Source organism: Helobdella robusta, assembly GCF_000326865.2.
Source record: "Helobdella robusta unplaced genomic scaffold HELROscaffold_19, whole genome shotgun sequence".
In the NCBI taxonomy this organism is placed as follows: Eukaryota; Metazoa; Annelida; class Clitellata; order Rhynchobdellida; family Glossiphoniidae; genus Helobdella; species Helobdella robusta.
In genome coordinates this window covers 492,862-515,712 of record NW_008704034.1, presented here as the reverse complement: position 1 = coordinate 515,712, position 22,851 = coordinate 492,862, and the positions used below count along the sequence as shown (strand labels likewise).

The window sequence follows — 22,851 nt, the reverse complement described above, 5'->3', positions numbered from 1 at the left end:
GGCGGCAGAAGATTTAAGAAAGATAAATTTACCAACGAAAGTTTGTAAACACGTACGCGAATTACGCTCACGCAATATCTTATATCTATAAATATTTTTTTCTATAATAATCTTAATAAACTTAATTTTTTAAAATTTAGTGAAAAATATCAATCAATAAAGACAAACTAAATTAATTACATATTTTAAAAATGTTTAAATGAAACACTCACATATTCACACAAGCTTTCAAATAATGAACGGACTCGTCGTAATTGCTTCAATCTACATACATATGTCCCAGACTGGATAAATTATTATTGTTCGCTTGTTGTCATTTAAACAGTGCATTCAAAGAGACGATTATAGTTATGTACTCACTCCTGCAATACGAAAATGTGCACACAATTAAATACAATTGCTAAGGATTTATCCTAAGTGGTGAGAGATATTTATATTTGTCATTTGTTAAGCTGCTGATAAAATGTATAAATTAGGAGCTTTACATTTTAAAAAATGTAGATTTGTAATTTAAATATTTATGCAAATTACGCTGTGTATGAATGTGTTTATTTTATTTATCAATTCTTTATTCGCAAGAACTTTTCTTGCCCAAAAATCACAAGGTGGATAGTCAAACCAGTTAAACCCCTGAACAAACAGACAGGCCACAAAAATTGACGTAAAACGGCAAAACACAGACAAACTGCTGGACACCAAAAAGTAGGCAGGCAGATTACTAAAGAGATAGACTACAAAAAAATCGGACATGCAAAAAACCGCATAACACAAAAATATAGGCAGTAAACAGAGAAACCACTGAACAGCCTAGTGGGCGATCAGACTGGCCACAAAACAGACAGACCACTGAACAGAACTGAATTTCACGGAATTTTAATAAATAATGCTCACAACCTCCCGCCTCGGCCCTCTTAGATCTCCACTGCATGAATCTAATAAAAAACTACCAGCCTAATTTACAATATCAACGTTACATTCAAAAAATATCAAGCTACAAAGTGTGTTCGGTCGATTCCAAATACTATTTATCGAAAACGTCAGGATTTCCATTACCAAATTATACATTTTCATGCTCAACAAATTGAGTACTATATGAATCTAATGAAAATCTACCACCTTAATTCACTATATCAGCACCGCATTATAAAAAATTAAATTCAGTTAATATACGGAAGGATAACTATTCGGGATTTCCATTACCATATTATACATTTTCAAGCTCAGGAGTGATAGAGTACTACATAAATCTAGTTAAAAACTGCCAGTTAATTCACTATATCATCGCCACATTTTCAAAAATAATCAAAATATAGTACGTAGTTCTTAATGATAATTATTCGTATTTAAAAATTAGAAGAGATAAATTCCTTTCTAAAAATTGATATTTGTTGACTTTTATTAACAACATTGTTCTTAGCGGGGAGGAATGGCTACTCCGATTTCCCTCCTAGATCCGTCACTGAAATAGACAAACCACAAAAATTATTTTATGAAAATAGACCAAAAACTTCATGATAACATAGGGTCATTAAAAATTTCATACCTTTGACGCATTAGTAAAAAATTTGAATTAGAACTGAAAAGCCAGTTAGTTATACTTTAAAAGAACGGAAAATAGAAAAGAGATGAAGTCAGTTTTAGTCTGTTTTTTTAAATTGCAATATGTATTATCAGTTTAACTACAAATCTTAATTAAAAACAAAGTTCAGTCGTAAATAAGTTTTGTTAAGGAGTTTTATCATGGAAATTGAACTATGTAGTTGAACTTAGCGCTGACCTCGAAACATATTTACGTCGTTATATTTTACACCAGTAAAATATTCATTTACCATCATTATCAAAAATATTGATTAAACTGTCACCTCTTAGTGACCTGGTTCGTCAAATTGGATGTGTGGCGTCTACTCCATTCGTGAAACATAATGAATGTATAACGTCAATGCTCCTCTTGTTTTAATGTTAAAATGCTTATAATGAGAAGAATATGATAAGGCAATCCCATTCCGTATAACATTCTACATTACACTAACTTGTAGATTATTAGTGCTATTTTTAAAATATATAAACTACTTTTAAAAATAAACAATGCTCGATTTGTGGCCATCCCTTACCTAGACTTCCTTTTCCTTTTTGCTGCCATTATTACCACGTTAACTTGTTGATCAGGCTTCTTGTCCATTTTTAGAAGCCAAAATGGTTGGGTTTTTTCATTTTTTGCTTCCAAAATGCAAATGTCATTATTTAAAAATTAAAACGGTTTTTAAATATGATGAACTACGATTTACTTTGTTTTGATCGGGCGGCCACGGTCACCACAAGGTGCATCACGCTAGAATAATAAATAAAATTGAAAAGTATTTTTATCAAAACTTCTTATTAGGCCTACAGACCGTTTATATCAGTTTATGATGAGAAGGGCGTTGCAACAGGAACGGCTTTGCCCATGCCTGCCGTTTTCAGAGCTCCGATCAGGACAGACATTGTTAGCACTGTTCACATGGATATGCTTAAGAATGGAAGACAGCCATACGCCGTGTCCACAAAAGCTGGTTGGTTCACTTTGACTACTTTGCCTTTAAATCTAAAGTAAAGTTTTAAATCTTTTTTAGTATATTTGTCAATAAGTGTAATAATTGTAATCATTTAAAGGATTTTGTAAACTATTTTTTTTAGAAAGATAGGTGAGTCAAAAACTAAGATTGACTTATGGCTTATGTGTTCCACATGAAACCAAATATAATTGATTAATAATATAGTGTACATGATATCAATGTCATAAAATAAAATAAATTTTTTTCTGTATTACTAGTCTTTGATTTTGAAATGTAATAACAAAATATGAAAATGCTTGTCCTATTTTTATGAATTTTGTCAGACCTTAATCATGTAAATAAAATATTTATGCACTTTTTATGCATTTTTATCTAATGTTTTTAAATTCATCACTTAGATATAGCATTCTAAATGTGCATGCTAATGTTGATTATTAAAATAAATGTTCAAGATAACATTTTTAAAATGTATCAAATTTAAAATTTTCATAGGTCATCAGACCTCAGCTGAATCCTGGGGTACTGGTCGTGCTGTAGCTCGTATTCCACGTGTCAGTGGCGGAGGAACGAACAGATCTGGCCAGGGTGCTTTTGGCAACATGTGTAGAGGGGGAAGAATGTTTGCTCCCACCAAGACATGGAGAAGATGGCACAGACACATCAATGTCAATCAGAGGCGCTATGCTATCTGCTCTGCAATTGCTGCGACTGGCATTCCAGCAATTGTCCAATCAAAAGGTAAATTTTGTGTAATCAAATTGTTGACTATTTTATTTATTATTTATTGTAATTCTTAGGTCATCTGATTGACAGTGTTCCTGAAATTCCTCTCGTTCTTAGCGATAAAGTTCAAGAAATTAAAAAGACAAAAGAAGCTGTTGGTGTATTAAGAAAACTTAAAGCCTGGCCTGATATTGAAAAAGTTAAAATTATTTCAAACTCTTCATTTTTTTAAATCTTGTGGAGGCAAATGATTAGGACTTTGGTCCGTGTTTCTGATCATGTGTGACAGATGACCTAAACCACATATGATGCTTCATTTTAGCAATAATTTAATAACTTACCTATTATAGTTTAGTTAAAAAACATATTTTTACATCAAAGTTAAATGTAAATATCATTAAAGATATTTAATAAAATAGGAACATATTACACCGACAAAATATTTGACTATTCTCGTAAACGTGAAATTGATTCTAGATCAACTTTATATCTTTAAAATACTCCAATTTTATGTTCTCGTTTAATAAACGAGTAGTGATGATATCATGGTCCGTGTTTCTGAATTCTATGTCAGACAACCTTAACCAAATCTGAAACACTATTAAATTTTTTGACATTTTCTAACTTAATTAATTGATATTGTTACTACCTCCTCTTGTTGGCATTCGTTAAAGTAATGGGTCAGCTATATTTATATGTAATTCCTGTATCATAACATTTTCTATGCATTTAATAATTGGTAATGATGATATCATTGGTCCGTGTTTCTGAAATGTATGTCAGACAACCTTAACCATATCTGAATCAATTTATTTTTTATGTTTTATATCCTCAATTACATGATTGTTCTTGTTCATGAAAATAGGTAAAAAATTCCAAACGTTTTCGTGCTGGTAAAGGTAAAATGAGAAACAGACGTCGTATTCAAAAGCGTGGTCCAATCATAGTTTACAACCAAGATAATGGCATAACGAGAGCATTCAGAAACATACCAGGTATCACCCTGCTCAGTGTTGACCGGTTGAACCTTTTGAAAATTGCTCCCGGTGGTCACGTTGGTAGGTTTGTCATCTGGACAGAATCAGCTTTCAAACAATTAGATCCCATCTATGGAACATGGAAAAAGGCTTCCGAACACAAAACTGGATACAAGTAAGTTGATTTCATTTTTAAAGTTAAGTTTTAAAATAAATTATAGAATGCAAGTGATGATGCTTTGGTCCGTGTTTCTGATAGCTCATGTCAGAGAACCCTAACCACTTCTGATGTCAATCAAGCTTCAATCGAGGCATATATATACAATTATATATTTTTATATTTAATATGAGTTGTTGAAGTATGTGAAAGCTATAAATTATGTATTTTGCACAAGTAGCTAAAGCCTGTTAATAATAACACAAAGTGAACAAAAGATTTGATCACATTTCGTTTTTATGATCCTTTCTGCAACAGCTTACCAGCTCCAAAAATGACCAACACCGATTTACAACGTATTCTGAAGAGTGATGAAATTCAAAAAGCTCTTCGTCTACCAATGTTAGTACCGTTACAAATTTTTCTTAATTTTAGGTGTAATTTTGGGCATTATCCAATTTTATATTATTTTAAAATTGTTTTTTAAATTTAAACGACTTTAGAAAAAGCAGAACAAAGAAAGTTTTGAAGAGAAATCCATTAAAAAACAAGGAGGTCATGCAGAAGTTAAACCCATTTGCTATTGTTCAGACAAAGGTGGCCAAGGCTGTTGAACAAGCTCAAAAGCTGAAGAAACAAGCTCTTCTTGATGCCAAAAGAGGGGTGAGTTTTTAGTAGTGATAGTGATTGGTAGTTAGTATTTCGTTGTAGTTACCAATCTCATGAAATGCCTCACATGTAACAATTTTGCTGAATTTATTGAATTGTTTTATATGATGGATTGTCCTGTATTTAGTTATGTTTTTAATATTGTAATCACTGGATACATGATACTTAGTGATGTTTAATAATAAGGAGCAGATGAATGCCTTGAATTTATAAATAAACGAATCTTAACTAATTCCTAGCACTTAACTAAAATTTAATTCATCTAATGTGGTGTTATGACTGGCATGCCGTACTTACCTATTTTGAATAGTGTACATATAAATCCATTTTTTAACTGATTGCCTTATTGGAGGTTACTAAAAACAGGAATTTAATTTTTGAAGAATGTTCCATTGTGTTCCATGATAATTCACCGTTTCATTTTTTCTGTTTAATGACAATAATGATTAAAATTAGAAAACTTTGTTTATGGTGATAGCATGTTAGGAATGATTATGTTTCAAAGTAACAAAGGTGTTGTTGCTCTGTGAGATCTCACCGACTTGAAGCTTTTTTATTTTTTTAATTCTATTTTTGTTTATGATTTTGTGCAAATTTTAAACTTGCTCTTTGATGCTGCCTTTATAAGCAACACGTGCTAGTGATGAGTTTTTAATTTTTATTAAAAGTTTTTACAAACGGAATCCAATACATTTTAATCTCAATCACCTGCTCCTCTGTCCCACATAACAAATATTTGTTGAATAAATAATGTTTAATTAGATGGGAATTGTCAGTATGTGTTAACATGTTCACTGCTCAAATGTAAATAAAAGTTTCAAAAATTTATAGTAATTTTAAGAACTATAATTGTGCAATTTTAGATGAAAATGTTTTTATTTACATTTATATGACTAGTGATTTTTTTTCTTTCAAACCTACTACTTAATATTAAACTAAAAGTTGAAGGATCGTTACAATTTTGCAGAGAATCTCAATAGCGATTCCATATCTGTTAAAAAAGCTATTTTGTTTTAATTCTGTTCCCTTTATAATTTCATATATACATTTTTATACATGTGTCATTTGGTGAGTGTTGCTTGTTGATTCAGGGTATGAGCAGAATATGTATTTTGTTGTTGTGTATATCTAAATAAATAAATAGCAAGATATAAACCTAATAATGATTAAATTATAGATAAGTCCTGAAAAGGAGAGCATCATAGAGCGGGTTTGTTTCGTGCCTTGTTCGGGAATGTTTGAGAATTTTTGTTTCAAATAACACAATCAACATATTTGTAGCTATTATTACTGCCGTTCGTTATCAATTTATTTTAACCTAGAATTATTAATTAATTAAATCTCTTGGTCGGCCGTCACAAGAATCTATGGTGTTATTATGTGCAGATGTCTCAGTTATCTAGACTATCTTTTGAGGCATATATTTTTAAAAGCAAATTTATGTGTCGTTTCGGAAAATGGGTCAAAGTCAACGATGAAAAGATGATTGACTTATTTTTTATTAATTGTGTTAGGGTCGTCAGACAATGAATCCTTACATGATATTTTCAAACTGCGTAAATTATTCAAAATAGCGTTCAACTGATATCTCTTGCTGTTATTTTAATTGATTAATTAACATCAAACGACTGAATATTCCAGTTGTCTAGCAAAATGGGCTTCACAGAAAAATACTACAAACTGGTTGATGAAGATGATGAGGTGTTAAAATATAGCAAGGATAGAGCTCGCTATTATGTGTAGCTTTTATTCATCTTTTTGTATTTATTATTCTATAAAACTTAGTGGAAATACGGAATTTTATTAGATTTTCAATATTGTTTTATTGTTGCCCATTGCTAAAGCAAAGTATGTTGATGTGGTGATGTTACTTTAGTTTTTATCTAACTGTTACCCTGTTACGTATAAGGCTGTTTTACTTTTTAACATTAATTGTAAATTTTAACCGTTTGATTTTTAAACCTCTGGCTGAATGAATGGCTTGTGTTGGTAGCTTGTTTTTTCGTTTACTAATCCATTCTAGTTTATTACACAGTTTATGGATGTGATTTTTATTGTGCATGAATTAAACATAACTTGGAATGTCATAAATTTGAGTTTCTTATTAATATAACTTCAAAAGTGGTAATGGTTCTTTATTTTTAACTAATGCACATGCTTTTAGAGTTTTTGGACGTACATAATTTCTGTACATGAATGACATACCTTTTTTTAATAATTATGCTTGAGATTGTTTTTGCTTTGTCATACAAATTATGTTTAATGAGGCTTAACATTTTCATTATTTTATTTTGTCGCAGATTGCCACATTAGATAAAAAAACAATGGGATCCAAGGCCAGACCCCGCAAGCGTATTGCTGCTCTTCCGGAAAAAAGTGCAAAGAAAGAAAAATCTAAGAAATAATTCAGTGGTTTTTCGGCAAAAAGACAATTTGCTGATGTCATGGATTTGAATTGACAATTAATTTTTATTAATATGTTTCAGTTCAAAATCCAGTTACTTGTTAAATGTTATTTGTTCTCATTAATTAATATCGCCAAATTGTATTCGGCTTTTACACGAAAGCACAGCTGCTAAAATAAAAGCGAAGGTAATGAGTAATGTGAAACTCGTTTATTGGAAGCTAAGAGACGTTAACATTGGTCAAATGATTTTTACTAAGTGAATCTAAAGCAAATGGTCGTCAAGCTTGTGAAACTACGTCTCTGGTCAACTAACAAGGTGTATAACGGAACGTTCCCTTATTGACCTTAAAGTGTGACTTTTCTAATGGAGTTTCTACTGAATTGGTTAATAGTATTTTCGCCATTCTAGGCTCTGATGGTTTATGCAAGAATTTCGAATAGTGTATGAATCTGTAAATACTGATAACTGGTGGCCGCGCTGAACATCTGTGACAGTTATTGTAACCGTCGTATATACAGAATAATTAGAATATAGAGGATAACCTGTTACATCTAAAAACATAATCGCCCAAAAGTTTTCCAGTTAAAGTTTATGCGCTAATGCAGACATCATAACTTACACTTAGAATTACTGTTGTCTATATTTAACGTGAACAATTAAGAAAATAAGCGCTTGATACTTAATAATGACAATGCCGACGGCTGCACGCCCCAGATCGCGTACGTACGAATTTATATAAAACATAAGTCGGCAGATCTTAGCTGGTTTGCTTCTGGAAGAGATCTGGTTGTTCGTCCGTTCCTTCGTTAATTTTGTTCATTCGTTCGTTCGTTTGAACATTTATTTGTTCAATTGTTCGTTTGTGAATTCCTACATTCGTTTGTTTGTTCCAGGTCTGCTCACTTCATTTCATTTCACTTTCTTTTGCTTTGTTGCAGGTTAATTAATTTAAATTTTAAATCAATGTCAATTTGATATTTTAAACAATTATTTTTGATAAAAATAAAACAATTATTTTTATTTATTATTTAGTCAACTCAAAAAGCCCATTCAAGCATTGATTATTCTTTTTTTTTATTGTTATTAAATTACTTAATATTTCACTCAAATTTTTGCTTTGATGATTGGTGAGGGATATAAGATGATAATTTAATTTTTTTTTAATTTTATTTATACAATATCATTATACATTAAATTATAAATTGTAATAAATAATCATAATAAATAATGTCTTATAATATATATTTATATTTACATAATTACATAACAACAATAAGAAAATATATATAATATACTACATTATGTATAATATATATACTACATTATGATTTTTTATTATGTATATACTAATATCATGTGTAATGCAACATCTAACATCTCAGTCCTAATAAATAATGATCAAAGATTTTGATATATTTTGTAAACTGGCAATTCCAACCCAAGTAAGGATTAGTAATATGTAGGTTGCTATGTGTATGTAGCTAGTAGTAGTGCAATGAAGGATGAATGAGATCAAGTCATAGATATAAATTTTATATTATGTAAGTAAAGTAAGTAAATGATCCTTAAAAAACTTCATTTAAAAATTAAAAGTTGAATTTAGCAAATAAATGCCTCTTTAAAAGGTATGACAAGTGTGTGTTACTCTTCTTTAGTATGTATGTATATGTATGACTGTAATTGTTAGTATATAACAATAGTAAACAATTTATAAACTCAAAACTGCAAAGCATAGGATAGGCAAAACAAAAATTTTTCATTGATTGATAATAATTCATGTTAATATCTGATCTAAAATTCATATTTTTGATCATGAATTTTTGATCATTAATTTTTCATTCTTCTCATGTTATAGTAAATAAAACAATAAATAACAATTAAATTGATGGTTTCATTAACATGGCTCTGTAATTATGTAGCTATTTTTTTCTTACTTTTTCATCAAATCATATTTGTTCTTTCAGTATGGGTCGTGGAGGGAGATCTGGAGAAGAAATTGACAGACAGATACCTTGGGATGAAATAAAGAAGCACAACACCAGGACGGATAGATGGATTGTTATTGAGGACAAAGTTTATAATGTCTCGGAGTGGGCCAAAAAACATCCAGGTGGTTCTGCCATCATGGGACATTATGCAGGACAGGATGCATCTGTTAGTCTTCTCAGTCATTTCTGAATGCTATATCATTTCCGGCCGTTAAAATGTTCTCTATTCAATAGCCTTGTGTGTTTATCTGGACTATGAAAATTCAAACATTCAAACATTGTTTGTAATTATGAATTTCGCGGGTTAATTCTTATTTTTGATATAGTTGAGCTTTTGAGTCTGTATCTGATGATCATTAATTAATTAATACTTCAGTGTGAAACTCATTGATATATATTTTCCTTCATGAAACATATGCAATAGTTTAGTAAGATTTGCAACATCAAATTTGATTTGATGTTGCAAGACCACATTGGGTACAAATAAGTTACAATCACACATAATAGAATTTGGATCTTAGGTTATTGTTTTTCATGTTTTATCTGTTTATGAATGTAGGAAGCTTTTAGAGAATTCCATAAGGACAAGTTGAAGGTTTCAAAATATATGGCTCCCATATGCATTGGCAATGTGGTACCAAAAGCTTCTGCCGATTTGGATGAGGAGGAAATTAAAAAAGATTTTCTACAACTGAGAAAGATAGCTGAAGATATGGTATTACAATTATATTAATTTTAGTTTTATTTGTGGTTTCTGATGTTTGAAATATTTTTAAATCTTAGGATTTATTCAAGCCAAGCAAAGTTTTTTTCTCTCTTATTGTGGGACATTTGATTTTTTTTGAGATCCTGGCTTACATGACACTATATTACTTTGGAACTGGCTGGATACCCACCATGTTCTCTGTTCTTTTCTACACTATTGTGCAGGTTCGTTTCTATTAGCCAATCATCTTTGTTAATTGGTTTATTTCATATTCGGATGTTTGATGAAGTTTGCTGGCATTTCATTTTTTATGTTTATAGGCAGAGGCTGGCTGGAGTCAACATGATTTTGGTCATTTGTCAGTGTTCAAAAGTGTCAAGTGGAATAAGATCCTTCACTCATTTGTCATGAACTTTTTAAAAGTTGGTCAAATTTTGATAAAGCATATTTTTTACATCGATCATATTTTTTTCAATGTAACATAATAACATCGCTACAGGGTGCATCAGTATCATGGTGGCAACATTTGCACAACCAACATCATTCTAAACCCAATATTGTAAGTATTTGCAACTTCTAACAACATGTATGATTTAGCTTTGGATGATGATTTGAAGGATGATTTGTTATAGTCAACTAGCAATTAATGTCTCCCCCCCCCCCCCCCCGATCAATTACATAATGTTTGTGTTAAACATTTTCAAAATGACATCATTAGTGATCACTTGAATGTTTATTTTACATTTGCATATATTACTTTTTTTTAATTTTTCAAAAAATATGTTAATGATTCACTGATGTTTTGAACAAGCCACAGCAATTGCATCTCATGGTTTATTCAAATCAATATCCATCCAGATTGACATCCAACTTTATTCAAATAAGCATCAAAATTCATTCAGATTTACACTAAAATTCATTCAGATTAATAAAGATCCAGATGTTCGTTTAGAAAAAGTGTTTGTGCTTGGAAAAGAAATTCCCAAAAGAGTTAGTTTCAGTTTTTGTTCATGGGCTGTCCACAAATTGATGTGATTATTATTATATTGATTACAATTCGTTTTTCAGTAGTTGTTATGTAATGACTCTGATCACTCTCTTCCTATTTACAATCGTTACAGATCAACTAGGTGATAAAAGTGTACAAAACTTTTAAAAATAATTTGCGAAGCTGAAATTATTCAAATGAATTATTACATTTTAGTCACAATTAAACGTTGTTTTGAAAAATTTCATGTGTACACAAATGAAATTTCATGAGTTGGAAAGACACTAGGACCATCTATTATGTCTATTCATTCATTCATTCAATGATCCTCTGTAATCTTCCAACTTTTTTCTTCCAGACCCTCTTTCTCATCAGTACTTTTTTGATCAGTCTGTCGTCTGTCATTCTGTAGATGTGCCCAAAGATACCCAGCTTTCTTTCCTTGACACTTTCATACACAGTTTTTTGTCTTCCAAGTTGTTTTCTTATGGCATCGTTTCTTATCTTTTGTCTCCAACTGTCTATCTACCTATATAATACCTGGATGTTCAAAAGAATAATTGTTGCCATCATGCAGTAATAATCATCATTCTAGAGAGATGAAATGTATTATGAATAATATATTATGGCCTGTTTTTTGTAGGTACCAGAAGTAGTAGTAGCAGACTGCAAAATGTCCTTCATTTAGTTCTCTACTTTTGCTTAGGCGTTTTTATATTAGTCTTGCATGCTGTAATGTAATACAGGTGTGCTTGGCTCAACTAAACATGTTTTACCAGCAAACTTCATACTCTCTGCTGTGCATATTTTTTCAGAATTTATCAAATCAATATTGAATATCATTATTGTTATTATATTTTTATATTCGTGTGCATGCGTCGATTTGAACTTTTCTTCAGCTACAAAAAATTAGTTATAATAGTGCTATTTAATGGTCATAATAATAATGCAAGTATTTTTATTATATTTTTAGTATGTACTGTACCGTTTTTTTTATGAAATAGACCACGTTTATAAATAGTTTATTTATATTATTTGTGGTACAAAAATATTTGAAAAATTTTTCTCAAATCATCTGATTGGTGCTAAATAAGTATAAAAAGATTGTAAGCTTATTTTTTGGAAATTCTCACAGAGCTACCTTGTGACAGGTTGCATCATTACATATATATTGATATGTAGTTGTATGTATTCTATTGTATTCATTTTAGCTAGTTTTTTACTTTTTTTTGTATCACAATCTACATGAAGACCACACACGCACACACGCACGTACACATGATGCAATCTCTCTTATTAAAAGCCTGCCATACAAATCAATTACCTTCAGTCTTATGTTTCTCTTATAATATATGATATATCATAAATTATTAAGTTTTTTATTTTGTTGTTTATGTGAATGGTTGCATTGTGACCGTTATATATATATATATATATATATATATATATATATATATATATATATATCTTTTATGAAAAGATTTTATTACAAAATTTTTTTGATGCTACATTTTCTGAGAATTACATTTTTAATATGATTGGTTATTAAAGTACATTGAAATCATTTAAATGCCATATGCTGCAGGTTGCAGAGAACAAAAATAACATCATGCCATACAATTGGCAGCATAGATATTTCTTTCTCAGTGAGCCACACTTTTATCATTATTTTTTTAATATATTGTTATTGCTGTGGATATTGTGGTTGTTATCAATTTTATATGGAATGAGTAAACTTTAAATTTAGGTTTTGAAATGTTGTGAGTGAACGTTTATTTTTTAATTGTTTATTTAAAAGCTATTTTCAACATTTTCATTGATTTAAGAACTTAATTGTTTGTTGTTAGATTTCCATGTGTTGTTGTTGATTATAAATTGTTGTTTGTTGAAGCTCTCAATCCTATATAAATCATATTTTTGTTTTAAAGTTTTCAGTTATTTTTACTCACTTTCCTTCCATATTTTTTAATTTTTTATATAGGCTGCTTTCTTAAAATTTATGATCTTGGCTTAAAAATGTAATTTCAAAAGATTGCTTTTTTCACTGAATCTTGTCAGAAGTTGCATGAAAAGTTTTGGTAGATATTTGTTTGCATATTATTTTTTGAAATGATAGATTGAATTTACATTATGCAGTTGGTCCTCCTCTGTTGTTCCCTGTCTTCTTTCAGATGATGGTCTTCAAACATCCCATTTCCAGAAAAAACTGGCTGGTTGGTCCACATTTGATGTTTCTATAAATAAACAAACATAATCTCATACATAGTACATGTCGTGAGAGTTTTGAATGTATGCAACTTCTTCGAACGTTTTTATTTTAGCAAGTTGAATATATGAGTGCAATTAGTCATACGCAAATATAAGGGAAGTGTCTCTATGTAAGTTCAAACACACTTCACTTGAGCATTTATTGGCTAATTTATTTTTTAAACAGTTTCATTCAATCCTTGTTAATATTGCTGAGTATGCCTGTGCTGAAATAAACCTATTTTGTGAACTAGCTGGTTTGAATGCCTGGGTTCATATCCTGGGACTTTGTTAAATAATGACTGTTATATAACTAGATTGAATAAATTTGTGTTGTCTCCATGTTCTGTTCACATTGAGAAATAAAATGATATTCGCATATTATCTCTTATCTATCTCAGTTCAGTAGATATAACTTGCTGACTCAACAATGTTACTGATGATAAATGAGGATGGTGTTTGATGAGAATGATGATGTTGTTTGATGAGAATGATGATGTTGTTTGATGAGAATGATGATGTTGTTTGATGAGTATGATGATGAATTTACAAACAGGACGTCTTCATAATGTGTACGTTTTATTTGAAAGTTCTCATCCTCTACACCCCATTCTATGGAGTTCTGGGCACCTGCTTGTACTATTTTGTGGTCAGGTAATAATGGATATCTGCATTTTCATTGCTAAAAAATGGTGGACTATATTCTGAGTTCAATCATTTTTTGTATTTAATTTAATTATAATTTTTAAGTAATAGATGTTTTTCGTTTTATAAAATTGTAAAATGTGATTAAAAAGTATTTGATAATTTGAAATATTTGTTATCAAAATAAGCCACTGTCTGACTATTTGACCAGGAAGAGTTTCTATTGAGTGGCCATGATAAAACACTTCAATTACTTTTTATTAAGTACCTCCATCGAATGTGGACCCATGTTCTAATTACATAATAATACATTCTGGGTCTGTTACTGTTTATAGCCATGCTAACATCTCTTTAACGTTAAAAGCGTCTACATTTTTTACATATTATACTGAACAAAATTTGTTTCTTTATTACATATATAAAATGTTGCTCTTGAGATATCATTAATCATTATTATTATAACTAATCTATTTTTAATCCTACCTAGAACCGAAAACTTTGTTTCTTAAACGATTCATTGCTATTATTAACTGTATAAATATATTAATGTAGTAATACACAACAGTCCTTCTAATTATTGCTTAATATTACATCATATTATAGCTCAATCCTCCTCTAATAAATGTGTTAAATCCGGTTAAATCATTCAAAGTATTGTTTTTCTTGCAGATGTCTTGAAAGCCACTGGTTCGTATGGGTCAGTCAGTCGAATCACATCCCTATGGACATTGAAGATGATAAGGAGAGGCCCTGGCTGGCTCTCCAGGTTCACTCATTCATTTGTTCTTTCATTCATTCATTTATTTATTCACTCACTCATTAGCAGTCCGAGTTGTTCAACTCTGATAATCCAACATGAGTAATATTCATGCTGTAATATTGTATCTGTTGCTATCATTTAATGGCTGACACATCAGAAATAAGTTGATTGTTTTTCATGGTGAATCTAATAACAACAATTGCTTATTCATTAACGAAAAGTTCTAACTTGTTTGTTGCAGTTGAACGCCACATGTGATGTGGAGAAATCACATTTCAATGATTGGTTCACTGGGCACCTGAACTTCCAGATCGAACATCAGTTTGTGCATTTTATTGCTCTTCCTCGTTCCTTCTCTTGTATTGTTATGATCCCACAATAAATTTGAGAGTTTGATCAATTTCGATGGATAAAATGCAAATAAATCTTTATTAAGATAAATTTATTATTATGTATTCAATGACTGATCAAATCGATACGAAACTTTGATGGCAGTTGTTTCCCGACCATGCCTCGACATAACTTGTACAAGATAGCTCCGTACGTTCAATCACTGTGCAAGAAGCATGGAATCGAATACAAGTGCAAGACACTCGCTGGAGCTTTCTCCGATATCGTCAAGTTAGTTCGTGCTTCAAAGATGGTTGGTTGGTTAGGTGGTGAAAAATTTCCCTTAACAGATTTTATATCATTTTTCGGTTTTTAATTATTAGAATTATATTAAATATTATTAAATATGTAGTTATATATTGTATACTATTATCATTATTATTTTATATGGTTGTGGATTAACTTTTATGAAACTGACAAATTATTAATAAAATGTCGAAATAATTTTCAGATCATTGAAGCACTCTGGTGAAATATGGTATGCCCATTACCAATCTTACCATTACAAATGAATCCCCATTTTATTATGTTCTACCTTTTTTAATTTTTCCTTTTATTTAGAAGGTTCTCACTTTTTATTTTGGTAATGTAATTAATATTTTATTATTAAGTTCATCAATTTTGTTTATTCCTATTTTGATTTCCCAATTATGTATTATGGTGTGATGTATGTTTCTTGAAGGTGTTGTCTATTGACATTTTATTTATTTATTTGTTTCTTTATTTAATTATTTTGTTAAAGGACGAAATTGAATTAAATTCCAGTGTGTATATAAACTTATAACTAATTTTTTTATCGGTTCGTATGTTACATGATTCGAGTTCTGTTTAAGATTTGTTATTTGAAATGACACATTTGATGATTGAAAGATGACTGAGTATAATGTAGTTAGTGACCGACCTAATCGAGGTTTGTGCTTAGACAGTTGTGTTATGTTTTTTCATCAGCAAGGCTTCCAAAGTGTTGACGGAAAGCTATAGCTGCGATATTCAAGTTAAATAAATTTTTTCAAATTTATTCATTCAACATTTACAAAAGGATCTTGATATATGTTATAGTTTGCGATGGTTGAGTTTAATTTTTGAATCCAAATTGTCACCACATTCACAGAAGAAAGATCTTTACGTATGTCCGTGTGTGCGCATCAAAACTTTTAACTGCGTGTGATCCTCACATCTGGTTCCTCTCAATATTTGCATCTATGTTCATTTTTGTATTATGAAGTCTGGGCGTTTGTTAACTTTTGGTTTTCATTTGTTGACGCTTGCGGAAAAACTTCTTGGTTTCACTGGTTCAATCGTTCGTCTAAGCATTGATGTTTTATGTTTGCTCAAAACATCTCGAGTAACATTCTCATTTTCTCAACAAAAATCCCCATCAATTTCTAGTCTGCTACAGCTAGTCTGAGATGACCCACTCATCTTCTGGTGATTGGTCTGGTACGCTGAAGATAACCTGCTACTCAACAAAATTTAATTTTATTACTATTTTTCATCGTGGTTAACAAACTCGTATCTCATAATTATGTTTAGACTGGATGCACGTCGAACTCGAATGTTAGTGGTAAGAAATTTAAAATTATACATAACTCATTAGTAAGAGAGGTGCGTCGACACTCGGTGATGGTTGAATTGGGCGAAAATGTTATTATTTGCTGAAGAAGAGGTAGGTGTGTGTATCCCGGTGTTTATTATTTATATAGATTGGACTTGATGTTTTTTCCATTAGGCCGCAGTATTTGTTTAAGAGTCAGTATGTGTAGTCTGGCTCGATTGAACGTTGTGTCCGTTTTGTTAATTAAGAATGAATACTTGTATGAACTAAAACTGGATATTAAGAATGAATACTTGTTTGAACTAAAACTGACTTTTTTCTACTTTTTTGTTTTGTTTTTAGCATCAACTTTTTTATTACTAATAAAATCAAATTATGGTTATAGAAGTATATATATTTCTATATATATATATTAATATACATATAATTGTAAGTATATTTGTGAACGTTTGCGTTCATGTTAGACGACCACAATGTTTTTGTTTAGTTAGCTGTTTAGAGGGATCAATAGGGGATACATCATTTTTTTCATTTACTTTGGAAATTATCATATTTTTTTATGTTTGAATTTCATGTTACGATATCAATGTAATATCAATTGAGTCATTCTATATGAATGTTTGATGAAGTTATTGATTTTCGTCACGTTTTGTGGATTTTGATATGCTGGCAAACATTTTCCATTACATATATAGTGCGTTTTTTTTTCAAAATTTCAATATTTTCAGTCGTTTAATCCCTGTGTTATCTATGCTTCTGTATTGTTTAATTTTAAATCTGATAACATTGTTAAATAAATGACATATTCTTCACTTTATACAAATCGATTAATTCCGATACTTATATTTAGTAAGAACGCTGGCGATTTAAACAAAAGATTGAAATGGATACTGATATATAATAATCCATTTTGATTCAACTGATTCATCCTATCTATTTTCTCATCAATATATTTTGCAAACGATATAATTGTTAGTTCAATTTAGAAAGTGTTAATGGATAAATTTTGCATTCCCTTTTTTGCGATTTGACGCTTCCATGTATTTATTATTTATATTTGTTGATGGAATGAAGAAATTATGTTTTCTTTATAGTTATTGTTTTAAAATATCTATCTCAGTTTGCTACAACGCTTAAGTTTTTTTAATCAGCTTTTCAGTTTTTCTTAAATCTTTTAACCGAGATATTATTCATTTTTGTGTTATTTTTCAAGTTAACGCATCTATATATTCAGATTTTTAGGTTGGATTGATTAGTATGTACGAGGCATACAACAGTAATTTTATTAATTTCGTAAACTGGTACATTCAATTTTTATTCTATTACATTTTTTTATTTGATATTTCTGACCATCATTTCATATCCAATAAAATGTTTGTTGTCCGCTATTGGATTTTTTTGCGAAATATAGTTATGAACGCAAAAACATTACGAAATATATCAACATAACCTGTGGCATTTAAATAAAAATTATTAATAAAAATTTAAATGAAAAAGATGAGTGGTTCGTATAAATGAAATACAGCAGCAATAGAGCTGAAAAGCAGAGGATTAGGCTTACTTAACATGGGATGTTTAGTCGAACAGTGTTGTTCGTATTGGGCGAAGTTACGTGTACGAGATTGATTAAGACAGGTTGACGTTTGTAAACATTGCACGATGTAAGTAAAGTAACATAGTATATATATATATATATATATATATATATATATATATATATATATATATATATATATATATTTGATACATTGATAGATTCCGATTTATCCATTAGTATTCATTCATTTACATGAGCCGATGTTACTTGTTTATTATTATTTTATAAATGAACTTCAAATCAAATGTTAAATGTAAATCTAATATTCTAATGTTGTACTGCACACACAACATAAGTGTAACGGTAATTTAATTTTTTTTTGTATTGCACCGCAAAACTCAAGAACTAACTGTTCAAGTCCAAGATATTGATAATATATTTATAATTTATATTAATAATAATAATAACTTATAAAATAAAACGATTTCTAATTCAACTGCAAATAAATAACAATAATAAAATAATCATAGAAGTTCTTAATTTAATTTTAATAATAGTTCAATTGATTTGATTTGAAGCCAACATGTTATATAATAACATTGAATCACCTAATTCTGATAACGTATTTATAATTCAGAATTCTTGTAAGTCAACTTTTGTTAATTGTTACATTATCTTTTCCTTATTTAATCAAATTGATATGTTTTTATTTGAATGATATAATTAGGTATATAAATATATTTATTGAATGCTAGTAAAAGTCCATAATTAATACAGTAATTTATGAAATCTGTCCAACGCTAGAAATTCTGTAGATTTCATAAATTACTGCATTAAATATATTAATTTATATCAATATGACAATTAAATTGCATATAATAATTTCAAAAACATTTAATTTTTGTTACATTATTAATAAGTTAAAAGTAAGTTATTTTTATTAACTCAGCATTCTTAGTTGAACCATCCAATCATGAATACCTCTCAAAAAGAATTGACATATGGCACAACAAAACATCCCAATGCTCATTTGATTCTTTACCTGTGAGTAAAAGCTTCCATAAATTAATTTTTAAATTTATTCCAATAAATCTCTTGATCAACTTATATATTTTTTATTAAAGTTTTTGTTCCAACAAAAAACTGACAAAAGATTCATTTAATTTAACTTTAACAGTTTAGTTTAGCAGATCACACAATGTTAAATTAAGAACTTAAGAAAACTTCATCATTACTGAACTAGTTTTTACTTATTGATCACCTCACTAACTCACTAAGTCATCATTTAGTCTATTAATAAGTCACCAAATATATTAATAATCATTAAACTTTTTCACACACAGGCCTAGCCTTTATCTATCGATCACCTCACTAACCCACTAAGTCATCATCTAGTCTATCAATTTGCCGTTACTTCATTTATATTCCATCATTAATTACTTTTCTTTTATTTGTCTTATTATTATTTATTTTATTCTAACATATTTTATTTTCATGTTTTATCATTTCTCTTCCTCACTTTTTGTATTTATTTTCTCACTTATTTGTTTAATTTTGTTTCACTGCCTTGCATGTTGTTACAGTTTCTGCGTCTGTCAGATCCTGATTTTTAAAGAATAATAAAAAAAAAAAAAAAAAATTTTAACTGATAGTGAAATGAGGACCAACTTTATTTCGTATTGTTTTGATAACATCAAACTTAATGTCATTTCTTTGCAGGAACCAATTCAGTTGTACATTTTCTCAATGTTGGATTCTTGGAACCTTCTTAAAGTGTGTGAAGTTTGTAGAACGTGGGAGAGATTGGGTTCAGACGAAGTTCTTTGGAGGAAAAAGTTGAGTAGAGATGTGAAGAAGTGGAATGTGCTTGGCAACTCATTTAATCCTGATACCATGTTGAATATGAGCTACAAAGAAGTGTTAGTACATTTATCTCCTTAAATATATTTCATATTCATTTCATAACAAATAGTTATCTCGAAAACCTGATCAATATCTCCATGATAGTTTTAAATATTCATATTTATATTTGTCTACAATGCAATTAAGAGATGAAAGTGTGATCAAGTTGGCAATGATGTGATAAAACAAAACCTAATTTTTATAAAATCTAGAAGATATTCTACCACAAAAATTTAACTGATTTTGAAGCCTTTACAAATATACAAACAATTTGATATTGATATTTTCGTTTATTCCAAACTGAACGTGGTATTACCTTCAATAGACTAAGATACGTGGAGCAACCAGGGTTGTTAACGCTACTCATGAAAAGAAGAGCCGCGACTGCAAGTGAAAAGTAGCGCAGCTATAGCTATCGCTTCTCGAATAAAAAAATGGCGCCAATGTTGCCACCGGTACCGCTACTTTTTTGAACTATTAAGTGTTGTAGAATAATTTCTCTCTTATTCCATTTTGGTCGAAATCTTCTGCTCCATTGTTAATGCGTTATAAATCAAATCGTTTCATCGTTAGTGCGTCATAAATCGAATCGATTTTCTAAAATGTTCGCAATTTCACAAAAAACATTTTTGTGTAAATGATTTAAATACTCTAAAGGTTAAAAAGAAAGGTCAATTACACTCTTCCAAAGTTCTGAGGATTCAACAGAGCGCACAAACATCGTAAATGAATACGTGCTAAACGACGCATCACACACGAAACATGTGATAGGCGGGAATCTTTTTGTCACATTCAAACCCGGTTACTGTGAAACGACACCAGCCGACCTTAACCATTAAACCATCACGCCTCTCTAAACAAAAAACTTTATGTTTCGTACTGAAAGAAGCAGATACCACATTTAAACTTTACCAAAATCACTACTGCTTAATGAATGTAGCAGCGCTGTTCTCCGCTGTAGACAACCCTGACGAGGACTAAATGAGATTGAGTTAAAATAAGTAACATTCTCAATTCGCTGATATTAATTTTTTAATCAAGAGTCAGCTTACTCGTTCATTCTTCATTTTCAACAGATATATGTCTTGCTGTCCATCTTTGAAAAGACAAAAGTTGCCACTAATGCATCAGATTACAAAAGCACTAAGATCATTGGCCTATATGATAAACAAAAAAGTTGTTATTACCGTGTCAATGTTTATAAAAAAAATTTAAGTCATCCTATAATTAACCTTTGCGAATTTGATAAAGGTACCAAAGCTAGCCATGTTTGGTCCTGGACTTGAGTCAAAAGGTACCAAATTAGTCCGAAACTTACTTCAAGATAGAACAAACCTATTTGAATTTATTTCTTTATTTCCCGGAAGATTTGAAGGTCGGTTCACGTAATAAATTTATACAAAATTAATATCTTATGCGTGAAAACTGGCTAAAATTTTTTTAAATATGTTAAAACTTCTTTGAACAACAGGAGTAGGTGGAGGCATAAGATTAAATTTGAACCCATACTCTCTGGAGTTCGACCTCATAACACTTTACACAACAAACCAAAATGAGCGAGAAACCAGATCAGCCACGGAGAGGGCATTGCAAAACAGATTGTTCGCCAATCAAGAACAAACGAAACTGCAAAAAGCTATTAAAGATTTGTGCAAAACACTTGATGGGTTGATTTACGTCGTTGATGCCCACTGCACAGATGAAGATCGTAAGTCGATGAAGTTAACAATAAAAGGAATTCATTAACATACAAAAATATTACGCAAAAATTGCAGTATTATGTGGTCTGCCGGAATTATTAGCTCTCTCAAACGAAATCCTCATCCCGTCACAGATGCCTCTCCTTGTTCTTTTGTGCTCCAAAGCTGGAAATATTCAGCACAGGTAATTCAAAATCATTTTTGAATAGTTTTACATCGAATCAAGCTTTATTACAATTTACATAGTTTAGTTTTTTTACTTAACCTTTCTGCTTGTATATTTTTGTTTTTCAAGCTTAAACGATCAAAAAAAAGTTTTTTTTAAACAAAAAATATCCGTTTTTGAATGTTCAAAATGATGTTTTACAAAATTTGATTTGTTGATTGATATGTTGCAGATCTAGTATTGATGTCATCAGGTTATTGCAACTCTCAAAACTCACGCGACCGTGGCAAGTTAGTAACTTTCCAATGCAGTTATTTGAACAAGATTTTTACAAAATAAATTATATTTTGTCATTTCATAGAAGTTATTTTACGCTATGTTGGAGCTTGATTTACGAGATAAATTTTTAAAATTAAGGTTCACCACTGCATAATAGAAGGAATGCTTGGGTTGGAAAATGCATTTCATTGGATAATTGAAGCCAGTAGATGCAATTCACCTTATTAACAGTTTTGAATTTTTATATTTACAACATTTGTATTTCAGAGGAGATTTCTTGTAGTTTTTTAAATTTTATTTACTAGTATTTATCATATTGTAGTGATAAGTAACATTTTATAGTTTTTGATATTTCCTTTTTAAAAAATTAAATATTGGAAATTCACAGAAATATAAAAAATCGCTAACATTAGGTCACCAATGTTAACTAAACATCTACAAACAATTACAGCTGTCAAAATATTTTTACAAATAAATGTTATAAACGCAAAATGTTACATAA

At 29.9% G+C, this 22,851-nt stretch overlaps 3 protein-coding genes across 3 annotated transcripts; all 3 read left to right on the top strand.

Moving 5' to 3' along the window:
- The first annotated feature begins 2,102 nt into the window (after positions 1 to 2,102).
- HELRODRAFT_185478 (hypothetical protein) lies at positions 2,103 to 7,670 on the top strand. Its single transcript, XM_009016648.1, has 8 exons — positions 2,103 to 2,196; positions 2,381 to 2,549; positions 3,045 to 3,290; positions 3,350 to 3,474; positions 4,141 to 4,427; positions 4,728 to 4,811; positions 4,913 to 5,072; positions 7,379 to 7,670. The coding sequence occupies exons 1-8, from the start codon at positions 2,194 to 2,196 to the stop codon at positions 7,481 to 7,483; spliced, it is 1,179 nt and encodes a 392-aa protein (XP_009014896.1). The 5' UTR covers positions 2,103 to 2,193; the 3' UTR covers positions 7,484 to 7,670.
- A 1,781-nt stretch (positions 7,671 to 9,451) lies between these two features.
- Positions 9,452 to 15,722, top strand: HELRODRAFT_76893 (hypothetical protein; the record flags this gene model as incomplete). The annotated part of the gene is made up of 13 exons (XM_009016647.1): positions 9,452 to 9,640; positions 10,034 to 10,189; positions 10,258 to 10,404; positions 10,501 to 10,602; positions 10,680 to 10,739; positions 11,105 to 11,170; positions 12,754 to 12,814; positions 13,305 to 13,381; positions 13,972 to 14,069; positions 14,730 to 14,826; positions 15,062 to 15,141; positions 15,316 to 15,441; positions 15,662 to 15,722. The coding sequence occupies 13 exons, from the start codon at positions 9,452 to 9,454 to the stop codon at positions 15,720 to 15,722; spliced, it is 1,320 nt and encodes a 439-aa protein (XP_009014895.1).
- A 358-nt stretch (positions 15,723 to 16,080) lies between these two features.
- Positions 16,081 to 22,776, top strand: HELRODRAFT_170819 (hypothetical protein; the record flags this gene model as incomplete). Its single annotated transcript, XM_009016646.1, has 9 exons — positions 16,081 to 16,120; positions 19,252 to 19,346; positions 20,022 to 20,221; positions 21,281 to 21,380; positions 21,456 to 21,579; positions 21,676 to 21,912; positions 21,980 to 22,088; positions 22,303 to 22,360; positions 22,738 to 22,776. The coding sequence occupies 9 exons, from the start codon at positions 16,081 to 16,083 to the stop codon at positions 22,774 to 22,776; spliced, it is 1,002 nt and encodes a 333-aa protein (XP_009014894.1).
- Positions 22,777 to 22,851: the final 75 nt, after the last annotated feature.